The sequence below is a fragment of the Vipera ursinii genome (assembly GCF_947247035.1).
Source record: "Vipera ursinii genome assembly, chromosome: 9".
NCBI classification, from domain to species: domain Eukaryota; kingdom Metazoa; phylum Chordata; class Lepidosauria; order Squamata; family Viperidae; genus Vipera; species Vipera ursinii.
In genome coordinates, this window is record NC_139523.1 from 22,397,182 (window position 1) to 22,409,012 (window position 11,831).

Sequence of the window (11,831 nt, forward strand, 5' to 3'; positions counted from 1 at the left end):
CGATTCCGCACTTTCGATTTTTTTTCCATGGGCCGTCTGAGGAAAGACAAGCCCCGTCAAATCTCACCGCGGGTAGTGAAAGCGAACTTTAAAAACGTCACATTCAAAAAGAAAGTCCGGGGGCGACCGAAAGAGGATGCCGAATGTGCCGATAGGGGAAGCGGACTGAACCAAACAAAAACACCGCCTGACTCGGACGAAAAAGCTCACGGCTCCCTCACCTCGCTCTCTCAAGGCTCCGCATAGAGGGGGAGATAAATAAATAAATGACGCATGCGCCTTACTCGTCTCCCGGCTCATTGGTCTGCAGTCATAGATTTGGCAGTCCTCCTCTGACCAGAGAGGACCTAGTCTCGAGCGATCTGCTTAAGGAAGAGCTTAGTATTTCCGGGCAAAGGGGTCACGTTGCTTCCTGGCGCTTCAGGACGGCCGAATTTGGGACGGTTATGAGGAGATAGTTCCAGCCAGGCCTGTGCAAGTTAGTTCACGTTAATTAAGGGATTTTTTTTTAAACGGGAATGCTACTTTTCTGGGCAAGGGGAGGTTGTTAGGGTCCCCAACCAGGCGCCCTCCATCACCACCACCACCACCCCCGGGCGACATTAGGCTGCCTTGCCCTGCTGGGCCTTTAATCCCGTCCAGCTCTTGATCAACATGGCTGATTTTTGGCTCAAAGTCTGCTATAAAGGCCCAAAAAAGAAACCAAGCCAGGATTAAAAGCCATTGTCTGTTAGCCCAGGAAAAAAACTTTTTAAACCAGAGTTTCTTAGATAGGAAATTGGAGTCTTGGTTTTGTTTTGTGCCTCCCCCGTTTCTGGGTGGTGGCACAGACAGAAAAAACCCCCCAGGAATTGCCTTTAGGGGACGTTAGCTTTTTTTTAAAAAATCTGGAAAGCTTGCCTTCCACGAATCATGGTTTTAACAAGCCTTGGCTTATTGCCACATGAGAAGTAGCTTCTATCTGGATATGCGCGTTGGATAAACCACCCATGGCTGGGTTCACACCATTTGCTCAATTAGGAACTAGAATGTAGCTGGTTTGGTTTAACAGGATGTCTAAGAGCTGCTATTGTTTCACTGGGTTAGAGAGCAGGTTGTTTTGTGTTAAAGTTTTGGAAAATTGTTTCTCAGCTGTCATTAAGACATCTGTGGTTGGGAACTCGTTGCCCAGGAATGGTGGTTTTCCTCAAATTTCCTACACCAGCGAGATGGCCCTCTTTGTGTTAGATTTCATTCCCTTTCTGATCAGAAAGTAGTAAACCCCCCACGCTGCCACCTTCTAAGGCCCCGTGGGATTGCAGCCAAAATGGTCTTTTTGATGGATAAGAAGCTGCATGCAATTGGAGGATTGGATTCTTCTGCCTGTTAAGGAATTTTTATACCAAATATTTGCCTTCATAATTCTGATTAGCACAACATTAACATTTTGACTGGAGAAACTCTCTAAAGCTGTGAAACAGATGTAAGTGCAGAAAACAAAATGCTATTGAATGAACGTTCCATGGGTGTCTGTTAATCTCTCTCTTTAGTTATGTGCATTTGCTGTTTGTTTCAGCATGTCTGTCCTGGTTTTCATTTTGGCCTGGGGTCTATTACTGTGGTAGGCTTGATAAATATTTCATTTATTGTTCATCTGAGGACCCAGATTGTTGGGGGCAATTAAGCTGACTTTGTAATAATGCCGCTTGGGGGGGGTGTGAAAGCCCTAATAAGCAGGCATATACATAGAATGAAGGCTACTGCTAAGCTTGTAAGCCGCCCTGAGTCTTCGGAGAAGGGCGGGATATAAATGGAATTAAAATAAAATAAAATAAAAAATAAAAATAATTCTATAAGAATATCTAGATACTCATTAATATCTGAGCTGTGGTGGGCAGTGGTTAGAATGCAGTATTGCAGGATAACTCTGCCAACTGCCAGAAGTTCAATCCTGATGAGCTCAAGGTAGACTCAACTTTCCATCCTTATGAGGTCAGTAAAATAAGGACCCAGATTGCTGGAGGTAATATGCTGAGTCTGTAAACTGCTTAGAAAGGGCTGTAAAGCACTATGAAGGGTTGTATAAGTCTAAGTATTATTGCTATTGCTAACAAGGGGTAGATAATTTGGTGCATCCCAGCTGTCTGGAGCTGTAATTTCCATAATCCCTGCTAGATGAGAGTGACAAGTGTTACCTTCAAGATGGTTGCTGACCTATTGTTGCATTAAAAGATAGCAGGCAGAAATTATTATTGCTCATTCGTGAAATTAATCCCAACAGTGGCCTTCAGAGTGTGGCCCCTCTGGGAAGATATCATGGTACCAGCCTAGAGCTGTTGCTGACCTTTGGAAATAAATCAATTCTGTAAGGGAAGATTTTATCTAGCTCCTCTCTGTGGTGACGTTGCACTGACCATTCTGATCCCTTTTGCAATACAGACCGGATTTTATTGTCCGTCACTTTTAGTGAGCGTCTCCCCTAAGTTTTAGCACTGAGAAAAGACAATTCTGTGCACTTTTGCTTCTACCGGCACCCGCATCCATCCACGACCATGTCTTGATAGCTCTTGAGGACCACCATGTCGTGCTGGTCTAGGTAAAGCATAGCAATGGGGCTGAGCTCTGTGGGGACGCAGCATGCCTTGGGCACTTTAGAGTTCACCGAGTTCAGGATGGTCTGCACCACAGCGTGGCTGGAGGAGTTCATGTGGTCGGCCAGTGGAAAGCGGCAGTCCCCAGAGCAGTAGAAAGCATGGTAGCCACTGGGAGCGATGATCCAGTCATTCCATCCCACCGCCTTGAAATCCACAAACAGGCGGTGCCTTCTGCACCTCGTGCTGGTTTTAGTCTTTGGCCTGAGGTTCTTCGGCTTCCTCGCGGAGGCTGGGACTTTAGCCGTGCCTCTGCCTCTAATAGGGCGGCTTCTGGTTTGCCTTCTTCTGTGGCTCAGAGGCTGCCCTCTTTGGTCGTGGCTGTAGGTGACCAGTAAAGGCCTTTCCACAGCCCACTGAGCCTCCTCTTTGCCGGGAGAGCGTCTTGCACGAAGGGAAATCGGTTGGGGTGGAAGATCGCGGCTGCTGTTGGAAGGCTGCAGCTCAACCAGAAAGCCGAGGTCACGCTTCTTCTGTTCTCTTGCCTTCTGGAAAGCAGCTGTCACATCAAAACTCACCCATTTCGGCTGGCCGGGAGTCACAAACTTGCACGTGAGGAGTCGGCTCTTGTTTGGGGAGACAGGTGGGGGATCCACGGCATGGTAAACGTTGATGTGTAAGCCGTGGCTTTCCTTCGGGGAGTGAAAGAGACGCAACTCGAGGGCAGTCAGTTCCTCCTCCAACGGCAGCACGGTGAGGTTGAACAGGAAGTAGAATGAATTTCCTGCACCTTCGGGGAGACGCACCGAATCCTCTAAATGCGAAGAGGGGAAAAAAATGAGGAAAAGTAAGGGAAAAGTAGGACGGGCAGTTCAAATAAAATGACGGCTTTGCTGAAGTTAACAGGAAGTCTCTTGCCCTGTTGCCTATTTCCTTCTCCAACCAACCTGGTGTGTCTTGGAAGCTGACAAGTGTGACCTGGGGACAACAACATTCCCTTTCTTGTCATTTCCATCTAGAATAGGTCACACTCAGGTAATCCTCGACTTACGACCGCAGTGGAGCTCAACATTTCCTTTGCTAATTCCAAGACAGTTGTAAGGCGAGTTGTGCCTCACTTTACAACCTTTTGACCAGAGTTATTAAGCAGATCGCTGGGGTTGTTAAGTGAATCACAGGTTGTTAAGTGAATCACTGGGGTTGTCGGAAGCTAGATGAGAAGGTTACAAAAGCTGGTCACGTGACCCCAGGAGGCTGCAACTGTCATAAATGTGAGCACTTGCCAAGTGTCTCAATTTGGATCACATTACCCTGGGGATGCGGCAACAGATAGCAGTGTGAAAACTGGTCATACATCACATTTTTCATTAAATACGGTAAATGGTATTGCCTTTAAAATAGAAGTTTAGTCTTTGGTTCCATAAGGGGAACATTGACTTGGATATAGCTAGGGTTGGATCCAAAGCCGATTATATTTAAGGCTCAGCGCTTTGCTTGAAGAAGAAATGAAAGTTTTGGAACAAGCTCAGAACACATCGTTCACTTGTATGGCTATCATGTTATACTGGCAACTTCCTTGTGTGGTTGTTAAACCACAAGCACACAAGGAAGTTGCCAGTACAACACGCTCTCTTTCTCTGAGCTGAGGAATATTTTAGCTGCTAAAATTGGCTGTCAACCAATCTTTGGGGAGACCATTGCTTTCCTTGCTCCATAGATGGCACCAGAACCCAAATTAATGACTTTTTAGTCCAGTTCTCAGCTCAGCAGTTAAAGCACAAGGCCCTATTTTCAAGAATAGACAACAACAAAATACAGCTGTGACTTCCATAGAACTGCTGGGGAAGCTAAATGTCTATGGAGATTCTCAGTCATCCAGGTCATGGTTGCTCCAAAGGTGCTTTGTCAAAAGGCAAAACAACTGTTTTTTTTCCTGTTGGGGAAGCATTTAGGCGTTTGGCCAATTGATCTTTCTAATTTTGGACCCTGGTGTTTGGTGGGTCTGCCGCGGAATATTTAAAAGAGTTAAAAGAAGTCAGGCCGAGAGTTTGCCTAGCTTGGCATTATCTGCTTTACTGGCTGCAGATTCTCAGGAAGAAAGAGAAGGTTTCACCCTGTCTCTTAAAGCCTTTAGCTTGGAGATTGCTGGTGATTCACCCCAGGCATCTTTGGCATGCAAAGGCATGCAAATCCATTGAGCTAAGTCCACCCCACCATAGCAGCCCCCATCAGCCTGGGATGTTTGTGTCTGTCTGCCCCTTCTTCTGACTCTCAGCTCTTTTTAAAGAGTTTTATACGTGCTGGTTCCTGCCAACACCTTAACTCTTTGGTCCACGGTTCCCGGAGAGATCCAGAGTTTCTCCGCCCTCCTCCCTCAGCCCTGTTAAGATGGGAGATTGAGCAAGAGTCTCACCAACATGATGGAAGGCGCGCACGGTGTTGGCTGTGGCTGCTCGTGCTTCCAGGAAGGGCGGCTCGCTGTCCTTGGGAGAGGCTGGAGGCCGCCTCAGGCAGAATTGGTATAAATCCATCAGGTACTGGGGGACCCGTAGTTTGGGCTTTGGGTCTGGGCGCCTTTGCAAACCCAGCCGCTTTAACAGGACGGTTTGGAAGCTTTGGATGGGAAGGTGCTCCGGATCACGTTTGCCCGTTGGCTCAGCAGCGCCTGGTGATGCCATCTGAAGGCATTCAGATGCCCAGAAGGCAAGAGGGACGAGGAAGATCACCCAACTCGGCAAGTTACCAGAAACCATTGTGAAACTGGAGATGTCGGGGCAGGAGAGGGAGGGGGAGAGAGAGAGAAAATTATTGATAAATATGTAAAATAACCTTTATTGTCCCTTTTTTTTCCTGCGGGCACACTGGCACACAATTAAAAAAATGAAATTCTGATACCCTCTCTCAAAAGAAAATGTATAGAGTAGAATTCTTTATCGGCCATGTGTGACTGAACACACAAATTTGTTTATATCTCACAATGTAGATATAAACAGCAAGTAATAGGTCATATAATAGGTCATATATATCTATGACCTACCATATTACTTGCTGTTTATATGTACACTATGAGCTCGTGTGTGTGTGTGTGTGTGTGTGTATACATACACACACACACACACACACATATACCTGTGCTTGCACTCTATACACACACCAGTCCATTTTGAATACATTGCAGAACCCAGATTCGTCTAACAACCATGTTAGTAATTTAACAGTTGCAGTGATTTGCTTAACAACTGTGGCAAGAAAGGTCGTAAAAGGGAACAAAACTCAGTTGACAACTGTCTCGCTTAGCAACAGACATTTTGGATTCAGTTACTACTCCCACATACTAGCTAAACTAAAGAAGCAGCATTGTTTTTGTAGTCCTGCTTTCTTTCTACCTACCATCCACCTCTCCTGAAGGACTTACCTGCAAAAGTTGAGGTTCTCGGCCAGAATCCATGTTCCTTTCTCCACTTAATGGCCTTTTCCTTGCCTGCTTGTCCTTCAAGCTTTTCCCGGTTCTTCTGGATCACCCATAGCGGGAAGCCGTCTTGGAAACCTCCCGGGCAGAGCGAGGCTCCTTGGCATTCTCCGTCCACCTTCCTGCCTCGTTCTCTTCCAATGAGGAAAAACCAGGTCCCGGCTCGCTTTCAGATTGTCTGGGCTGTGCCGGTCTCCCTGCTCTCAGGATGTGATGTCAACCAGGCGAGTGGCCGGAGCCAGAACAAACAAGTTGTTGAAAGTTGTTGTTTCTTTGCTCTCTGAAGCAGCACCAGAGTGGCTCTTTGGCCCTGCTGGAGAAGCCGTAGGTGCCACCTCTTGGGCCCACATAGGGAAGAAGGGGCATTTGTAACGCCATCTTGGTAGTTGCCCAAGATAGCAGCATCGAGCACAGAACGGAGGGGTGCCCCTTCCCAGAATCCCCCTTGGGCAACTTCAACCTTTCAAGAGGCCTTGCTACATTGCATGCTGCGTGCAGATGTCATCGTGTGAACTTGCCAGGAGGCCTTGAACGTTAGCTGCCGCGGCCTGGATTGTGACCGGAAAAAAATGAGTCTAATGGGAAGACATTTCTGCAAGCAGTGCCTAGTCCAGTTTCTCGGCCTTGCTGGCTTTTAGAGGCACGGGCTTCAACTCCCAGAATTGCCAAATTTCCCATCGGAAGAAGGGGACTGCAGGGGTCCGAGCGTGGTGATTCTCTTGCGATCGTCTCATTATCCAACTGGGTTACATCACCTGTGCTACGTTTACAGGATTTACAGAGAGCAAACCCTCCCTCCTCCTAGCACTGCTGACGTTACCTAGTATGGTAGTGAAACGTCTGCAAGGAAACAACCAAGCTTTGGAGAGCACCAAGGACCCCACAGTCCTCCTCCTCCTCGTATTCCGCGACACAGATCCCGCTCTCTTCTTGGCCTGATGACGTTACCTAGTTTGGTAATGAAAACGTCTGCAAAGCTCAGAGCACCAAGGACCTCACGGTACAGCTTTGGTCACATAAGCCTAGCAGCCCTTTCCTGGACAGGTCTGGCCATTTGTCCTGTGCGGCATCCCCAAATCAGCGCCGCTTTTTATGTTGAAACCCCGCGACCGTTGTTTCTTTTAACGTTCGTCCTCCCAGCAGAGTCCCTTCACGGGTCACATTCCAACAGAAGCCAAGGCAGCCTTGCCAAAAATAATAGCCCTGCAGCAGGTCTGAGCCGGGTCCTTATCAGGCCGGTTGGAGAGGGCTTCCAGAGGCCAGGACTTCCTCTCCTGCCAGACAACACACTCGGAGAATGAGCCGTCTGTGGAAAGAGCGCATAAACAGAAGAGGAAGCCGCCAGGCCTTCAGCCGGTGCAGGCAGGCGCTTGGAACAAACACACTACGCAGGAATGTGGTCTGACCAGGGATGGGGAGTGGGCGGGGGGGGGCGTTCGTCTCTCCCGAGACTTAAACCTGGAGCTTTTCGTTCCAGTAACCTGGCTGCGTCTTGAAGCAAAAGCTGGAAAATATTTTGCTCGGGCATACGTGATACTCCCGGCCCTCGTGCTGGAGTTCAGCCAGACCTGCTGCCGTGTCTCAAAGGGGCATCGGAGTGGAGGCCACTATAGCTCGACTGCCCCTCAAGGCTGAATTACGCATCGGGAGAGTCTCGCCCCTTTCGCTCATTTTCTGCCCCTGAAACCCAAGCGTTCTAATCATCCCTTAGCCAACATTTCCCGGGGCCCTTTTGAGGCCTCTTCAACACATCGGGCCACGACGGAGCTGCCCATGAAACCTTTACAGCAGAGCGTCCAACTCTGGCAACTTTGAAGACCTGTGGACTTCAATTCCCAGAATTCCCCAGCCAGCCATGCTGGGAATTGAAGTCTGCAAGTCTTAAAGTGGCCACGTTTGGACACCCCCATGACAACAGCAAGAAGAATAACCTGCTGCCTTGGCCGTCATTGTGAAGTTAAGCCCGATCTGAGGCATGGGGACTGCCACTCTGAATCAGAGGCTATCCTGGTTTATTCAGAGAAGTTGGCTTAGACATCTTTTCCCTGAATTGCTTTAAAAGCGCAGCCGGCTCTTTGGCCTAAGTAAAAGAATTGTTTTCGCTGGTTTTCGGAACTGAATCTCTACAGAGGTTTGGTGGCAAGCCAGGTCGTTTTTGAAAGGAGAGGATTCCTGAACTGAGTAGAGCAGAGTGGGGCCGTTTTGTATGTACGGGACCATGGTGGTTGAAGAGGCAAGATTGTTGCGGTGAATTGTAACAATATATACAGGTGGTCCTCAACTCACAACTTAGTAACCATTCGAAGTTTCAGTGGCACTGGAAAAAATGGACTTATGACCGTTTTTTCACACTTAACAACTGTTGCAGCCTCCCCATGGTCCCATCAGTCAAAATTCGGATGCTCTGCAACTGCTCATATTTATGATGGTTGCCGTGTCCCGGGATCACATAATCCCCTCTGGCGAGCTTCTGATAAGCAAAGTCAATGGGGAAGCCAGATTCCCTTAACAACCGTCTTGCTAACTTAACAAGTGCAGTGATTCACTTAACAACTGTGGCAGGAAAGTTCGTAAAATGAGGCAAAACTCAAGAACTGTCTTGCTTAGCCACAGAAATTTTGGGCCCAATTGTGCTCGTACGTAACGGACTACCTGTACCGCAAGTAGAGACTTGGTTTCTGCAAGGCTCCCTTTGATGGCTGAATTGTCGTGTCTCGGTGACGACTAACGTCTTGCAATCCAAATTCTGTGGAAGGTTGGAGAAGACTGCTCTGGTCAAACATTAAAGGCCAGGCTGGGGGAAGGCTTATATAAAAGATCAAGGCTGTGTGTGAGCCCTCACGGTGCAGTGGTTAGAATGCAGGATTGCAAGCTAACTCTGCCCACTGCTGGCTGTTCGATCCTGACCAGCTCAAGGTTGGACTCGGCCTTCCATCCTTCCGAGGTCGGTAAAATGAGGAGCCAGATTTTTGAGGGGCCAATGTGCTGACTCTTTAAACCGCTTAGAGGGCTGTAAAGCGCTGTGAAAGCGGTATATAAGTCTAAGTGCTGTTGCTAGCCTTGCTTTTTCCCCGCCCGTTTGCCCTCTTGCTTTCCTTCGGAGACGGCGATGTCCTTGGCCGCTGCTCGCTTTATCCCGCTTACTGTGGAAAACATGCTCTTTGCCGATGACCCGGGCTTGGCTGCCTGCCGGAGGGGATGTTGGCACAGCAAGGAAGCGTCAACTTGGTGCCGCCACCATCCAGAGTTGGAAAATAGGCTGTCCTTGTGCCGCTGCACTTCCTGTTTACAAGGCTGTTAAGCCTCGGTTAACTCCGTGGTGTCCAGCAGATTGCAGAGGATGAGCTGAATAGGTCGGTAGAGATAGATAGAGAGACAGACAGACAGACAGACAGACATGATAGATAGATAGATAGATAGATAGATAGATAGATAGATAGATAGATAGATAGATAGATAGATAGATGATAGATAGATTAGATAGATAGATAGATAGATAGATAGATAGATAGACAGACAGACAGACAGACAGATATGATAGACAGATAGAGATAGACAGACATAGACAGATACACAGACAGATATAGACAGACAGATATGATAGACAGATAGACAGACATAGACAGATACACAGACAGATAGAGATAGACAGATATGATAGACAGATAGAGATAGACAGACATAGACAGATAGATAGATAGACACACAGAGAGAGAGAGAGAGAGAGAGAGAGAGATACGGACGAGATTTCTAAACTACCCAACTCCTTGTCTATGGAGATTCTCAGTCGTCCAGGTCATGGTTGTCTGCATTTTTTTTTCTGGAAATCCTTTCATACTCCTAAACTTCCTTTGAATGGTCCAGGAGTATGAAAGGATTTCCAGAAAAAGAAAAGAAAAAAATTGCAGGCTACAGGAGTCGGGTGACCCTGAGGGCACAGATAAACTGAGTGGCCTTAGTGACTCTCAGGGAGAGCGCTAACGACCGGAGGACTGCAAGGAACATAAATCCTTCCATCCTGCACCATTCAGTCAGAACTGAAGAAGCTTCTTGGACGAGAAGCGAGACATCGTCAAGGAAAAAACAGAGTCAAGTTGCCTTTGGAAAAAGCACCTTTGGGATACCCATCCCCTTCAAGGATGGACAAGTTACCATTCCCAGATTCCTGGCATGGCTGGCTGGCTGTGGGGAATTCTGGGAGTTGAAGTCCACAAGTCTTAAAGCTGCCATGGTTGGAAACCCCTGATCTAAAACATCAGCTCCAGTTGTTTATTATCTTTAGTTCTGAATGAAATTGCATTATCTTTTCTTTTTCTCCCCTTTTTAAGCAGGGATACACAATGACGGTGCCTGTGGCTGTTCTGCGCCTGCCCCGTGGACCTGATGGGTCAAGCCGTGGTTTTGATCCCAACTCTCCTCGCTTTCAGGCCCTGGGGCCCAGCAGCTTGCTTTCCGGAGCATGTAAGGAGCCGGCCCACCTGGAGCTGGAGCAAGAAGCACGAGTCGCTATGCGGGAACGCTACTTACGCAGCCTCTTGGCCATGGTCGGCCAGCCGGTGAACTTTGTCATGTACGAGAAGGTTAACGTCACAGCCCTGTTTGGAGCGTCGGACATCGATATCCTGAACTTCCAGGTTTCTGGGCTTCAGACCCCTCTCGGGATTCAGCGGGAAGCCCTCCTCCGTTGCTCAGACATTATCGCGTATTCCTTTGAAATCTGAAAGCCGACCTCTTGCGATAGGAGAGCCTCGGATTAAGGCAGAGACTCAAACTTGCGTCCGGTCACTTTTGTTGTGAGTTGCAGCTCTAAAATAAACGAATCTCAGCCTCCGTAACAAGCAAAGCAGCTGGGATTTCTCTGTAAGAAGCAGAGCGGCTGCTCCAGAAATGGCAGGCAGCTCGATCTCCCCGATTCATTTGCAGTAGTCCTCGGCTTACAGCCAAGCACTTAAGTGACCGTCAAACGTTGACAGTTTCCGGGAAAAGGGACGCTATGACCTGGTTTTGAAGTTTGAATGTTCCTCTTCTGTGGTCACATGACCACAATTTGGGCACCGCAAGCAACCGGCCTACAATCACACACTGCCGTTGATAACATTTTTGCCGGAAATTTGGCGTTTGCTTTTTGTTTCTGGCAAAAACAGAGGAAAAAATCACCTCACAGCAAACAACAGGTTCGCTTTACGACCACCTGCCTCACTTGACAAGCACCACAAAAAAAGTTAGTAAAATCAAGCCCAGGTGTGTGGCGACCCCCTTTAACAACCGTCGCAACTTACAACCATAATCATGGTTGATTATGGTCGTAACTCAAGGACCACCTGTACCTCCAATTACTTGGGAGGGAGAAGAGTGTAAAATGCTCCTTTCCCCCCCCCCTTCTAATCCTAATACAGGTAGTCCTCGACTTACAACAATTCCTTTAGTCACCGTGTTGGTGTGACACTGGGGGAAAAAAGTGCCTTATGTCCATTTTTCACACAACCATTGCTGCATCCTCGTGGTCATATGATCAAAATGCAGCCGCTTGGCAACTGACACGGCCACTGCTGTGGCCAAGGTCTCCTTGGGCGACCCTCGGAAAAGCAGAGTCAGCGTGGAAGAAACCAGATTCGCTTTGCAACCTTTCTCACCAACTGCACTGTTTCGCTTAACAACCATGGCAAAAAAAGGTCGTAAAGCGGGGCCAAACTCAACAAATGTCTCACCTAACGGCAGAAATTTGGAGCTCAATTGTAGTCGTAAGCCGAGGACTCCCTGTACACCTGCAGGTGCCTTAATTTCGTATGCTT

At 48.0% G+C, this 11,831-nt stretch overlaps 2 protein-coding genes across 6 annotated transcripts; one reads left to right on the forward strand and one right to left on the reverse strand.

Annotated features, from left to right (window-relative positions):
- Positions 1 to 356: 356 nt before the first annotated feature.
- Positions 357 to 11,697, forward strand: GEMIN7 (gem nuclear organelle associated protein 7). Of its 4 annotated transcripts, XM_083368923.1 has the most exons (3): positions 405 to 478; positions 1,412 to 1,462; positions 10,371 to 11,697. In XM_083368923.1, exon 3 carries the CDS (start codon positions 10,380 to 10,382, stop codon positions 10,758 to 10,760), a length of 381 nt encoding a protein of 126 aa, XP_083225049.1. In that variant the 5' UTR covers positions 405 to 478; positions 1,412 to 1,462; positions 10,371 to 10,379; the 3' UTR covers positions 10,761 to 11,697. The 4 variants fall into 4 exon arrangements, with proteins under 4 accessions (XP_083225048.1, XP_083225047.1, XP_083225049.1 ...); XM_083368922.1 differs by lacking the exon at positions 1,412 to 1,462 and having other exon boundaries at positions 357 to 478; XM_083368921.1 differs by lacking the exon at positions 1,412 to 1,462 and having other exon boundaries at positions 400 to 478; positions 10,368 to 11,697.
- Positions 2,395 to 7,815, reverse strand: LOC310644146 (bone morphogenetic protein 2-like). 2 transcript variants are annotated; one of them, XM_083368919.1, is made up of 4 exons: positions 6,988 to 7,815; positions 5,986 to 6,587; positions 4,984 to 5,330; positions 2,395 to 3,384 (listed from the first exon to the last, which is right to left on the reverse strand). In XM_083368919.1, exons 3-4 carry the CDS (start codon positions 5,321 to 5,323, stop codon positions 2,504 to 2,506), a joined length of 1,221 nt encoding a protein of 406 aa, XP_083225045.1. In that variant the 5' UTR covers positions 5,324 to 5,330; positions 5,986 to 6,587; positions 6,988 to 7,815; the 3' UTR covers positions 2,395 to 2,503. The 2 variants fall into 2 exon arrangements, with proteins under 2 accessions (XP_083225045.1, XP_083225044.1); XM_083368918.1 differs by having other exon boundaries at positions 5,986 to 7,815.
- Positions 11,698 to 11,831: the final 134 nt, after the last annotated feature.

Coding starts and splice junctions, on each gene's coding strand:
- GEMIN7 (XM_083368922.1), top strand. CDS start 10,380: ATGACGGTGCCTGTGGCTGTTCTGCGCCTGCCCCGTGGACCTGATGGG.
- LOC310644146 (XM_083368919.1), bottom strand. CDS start 5,323: ATGGTTTCTGGTAACTTGCCGAGTTGGGTGATCTTCCTCGTCCCTCTT. Junction 3,385..4,983: donor GCGCGCCTTCCATCATGTTG/GTGAGACTCTTG, acceptor CTTCGCATTTAG/AGGATTCGGTGCGTCTCCCC.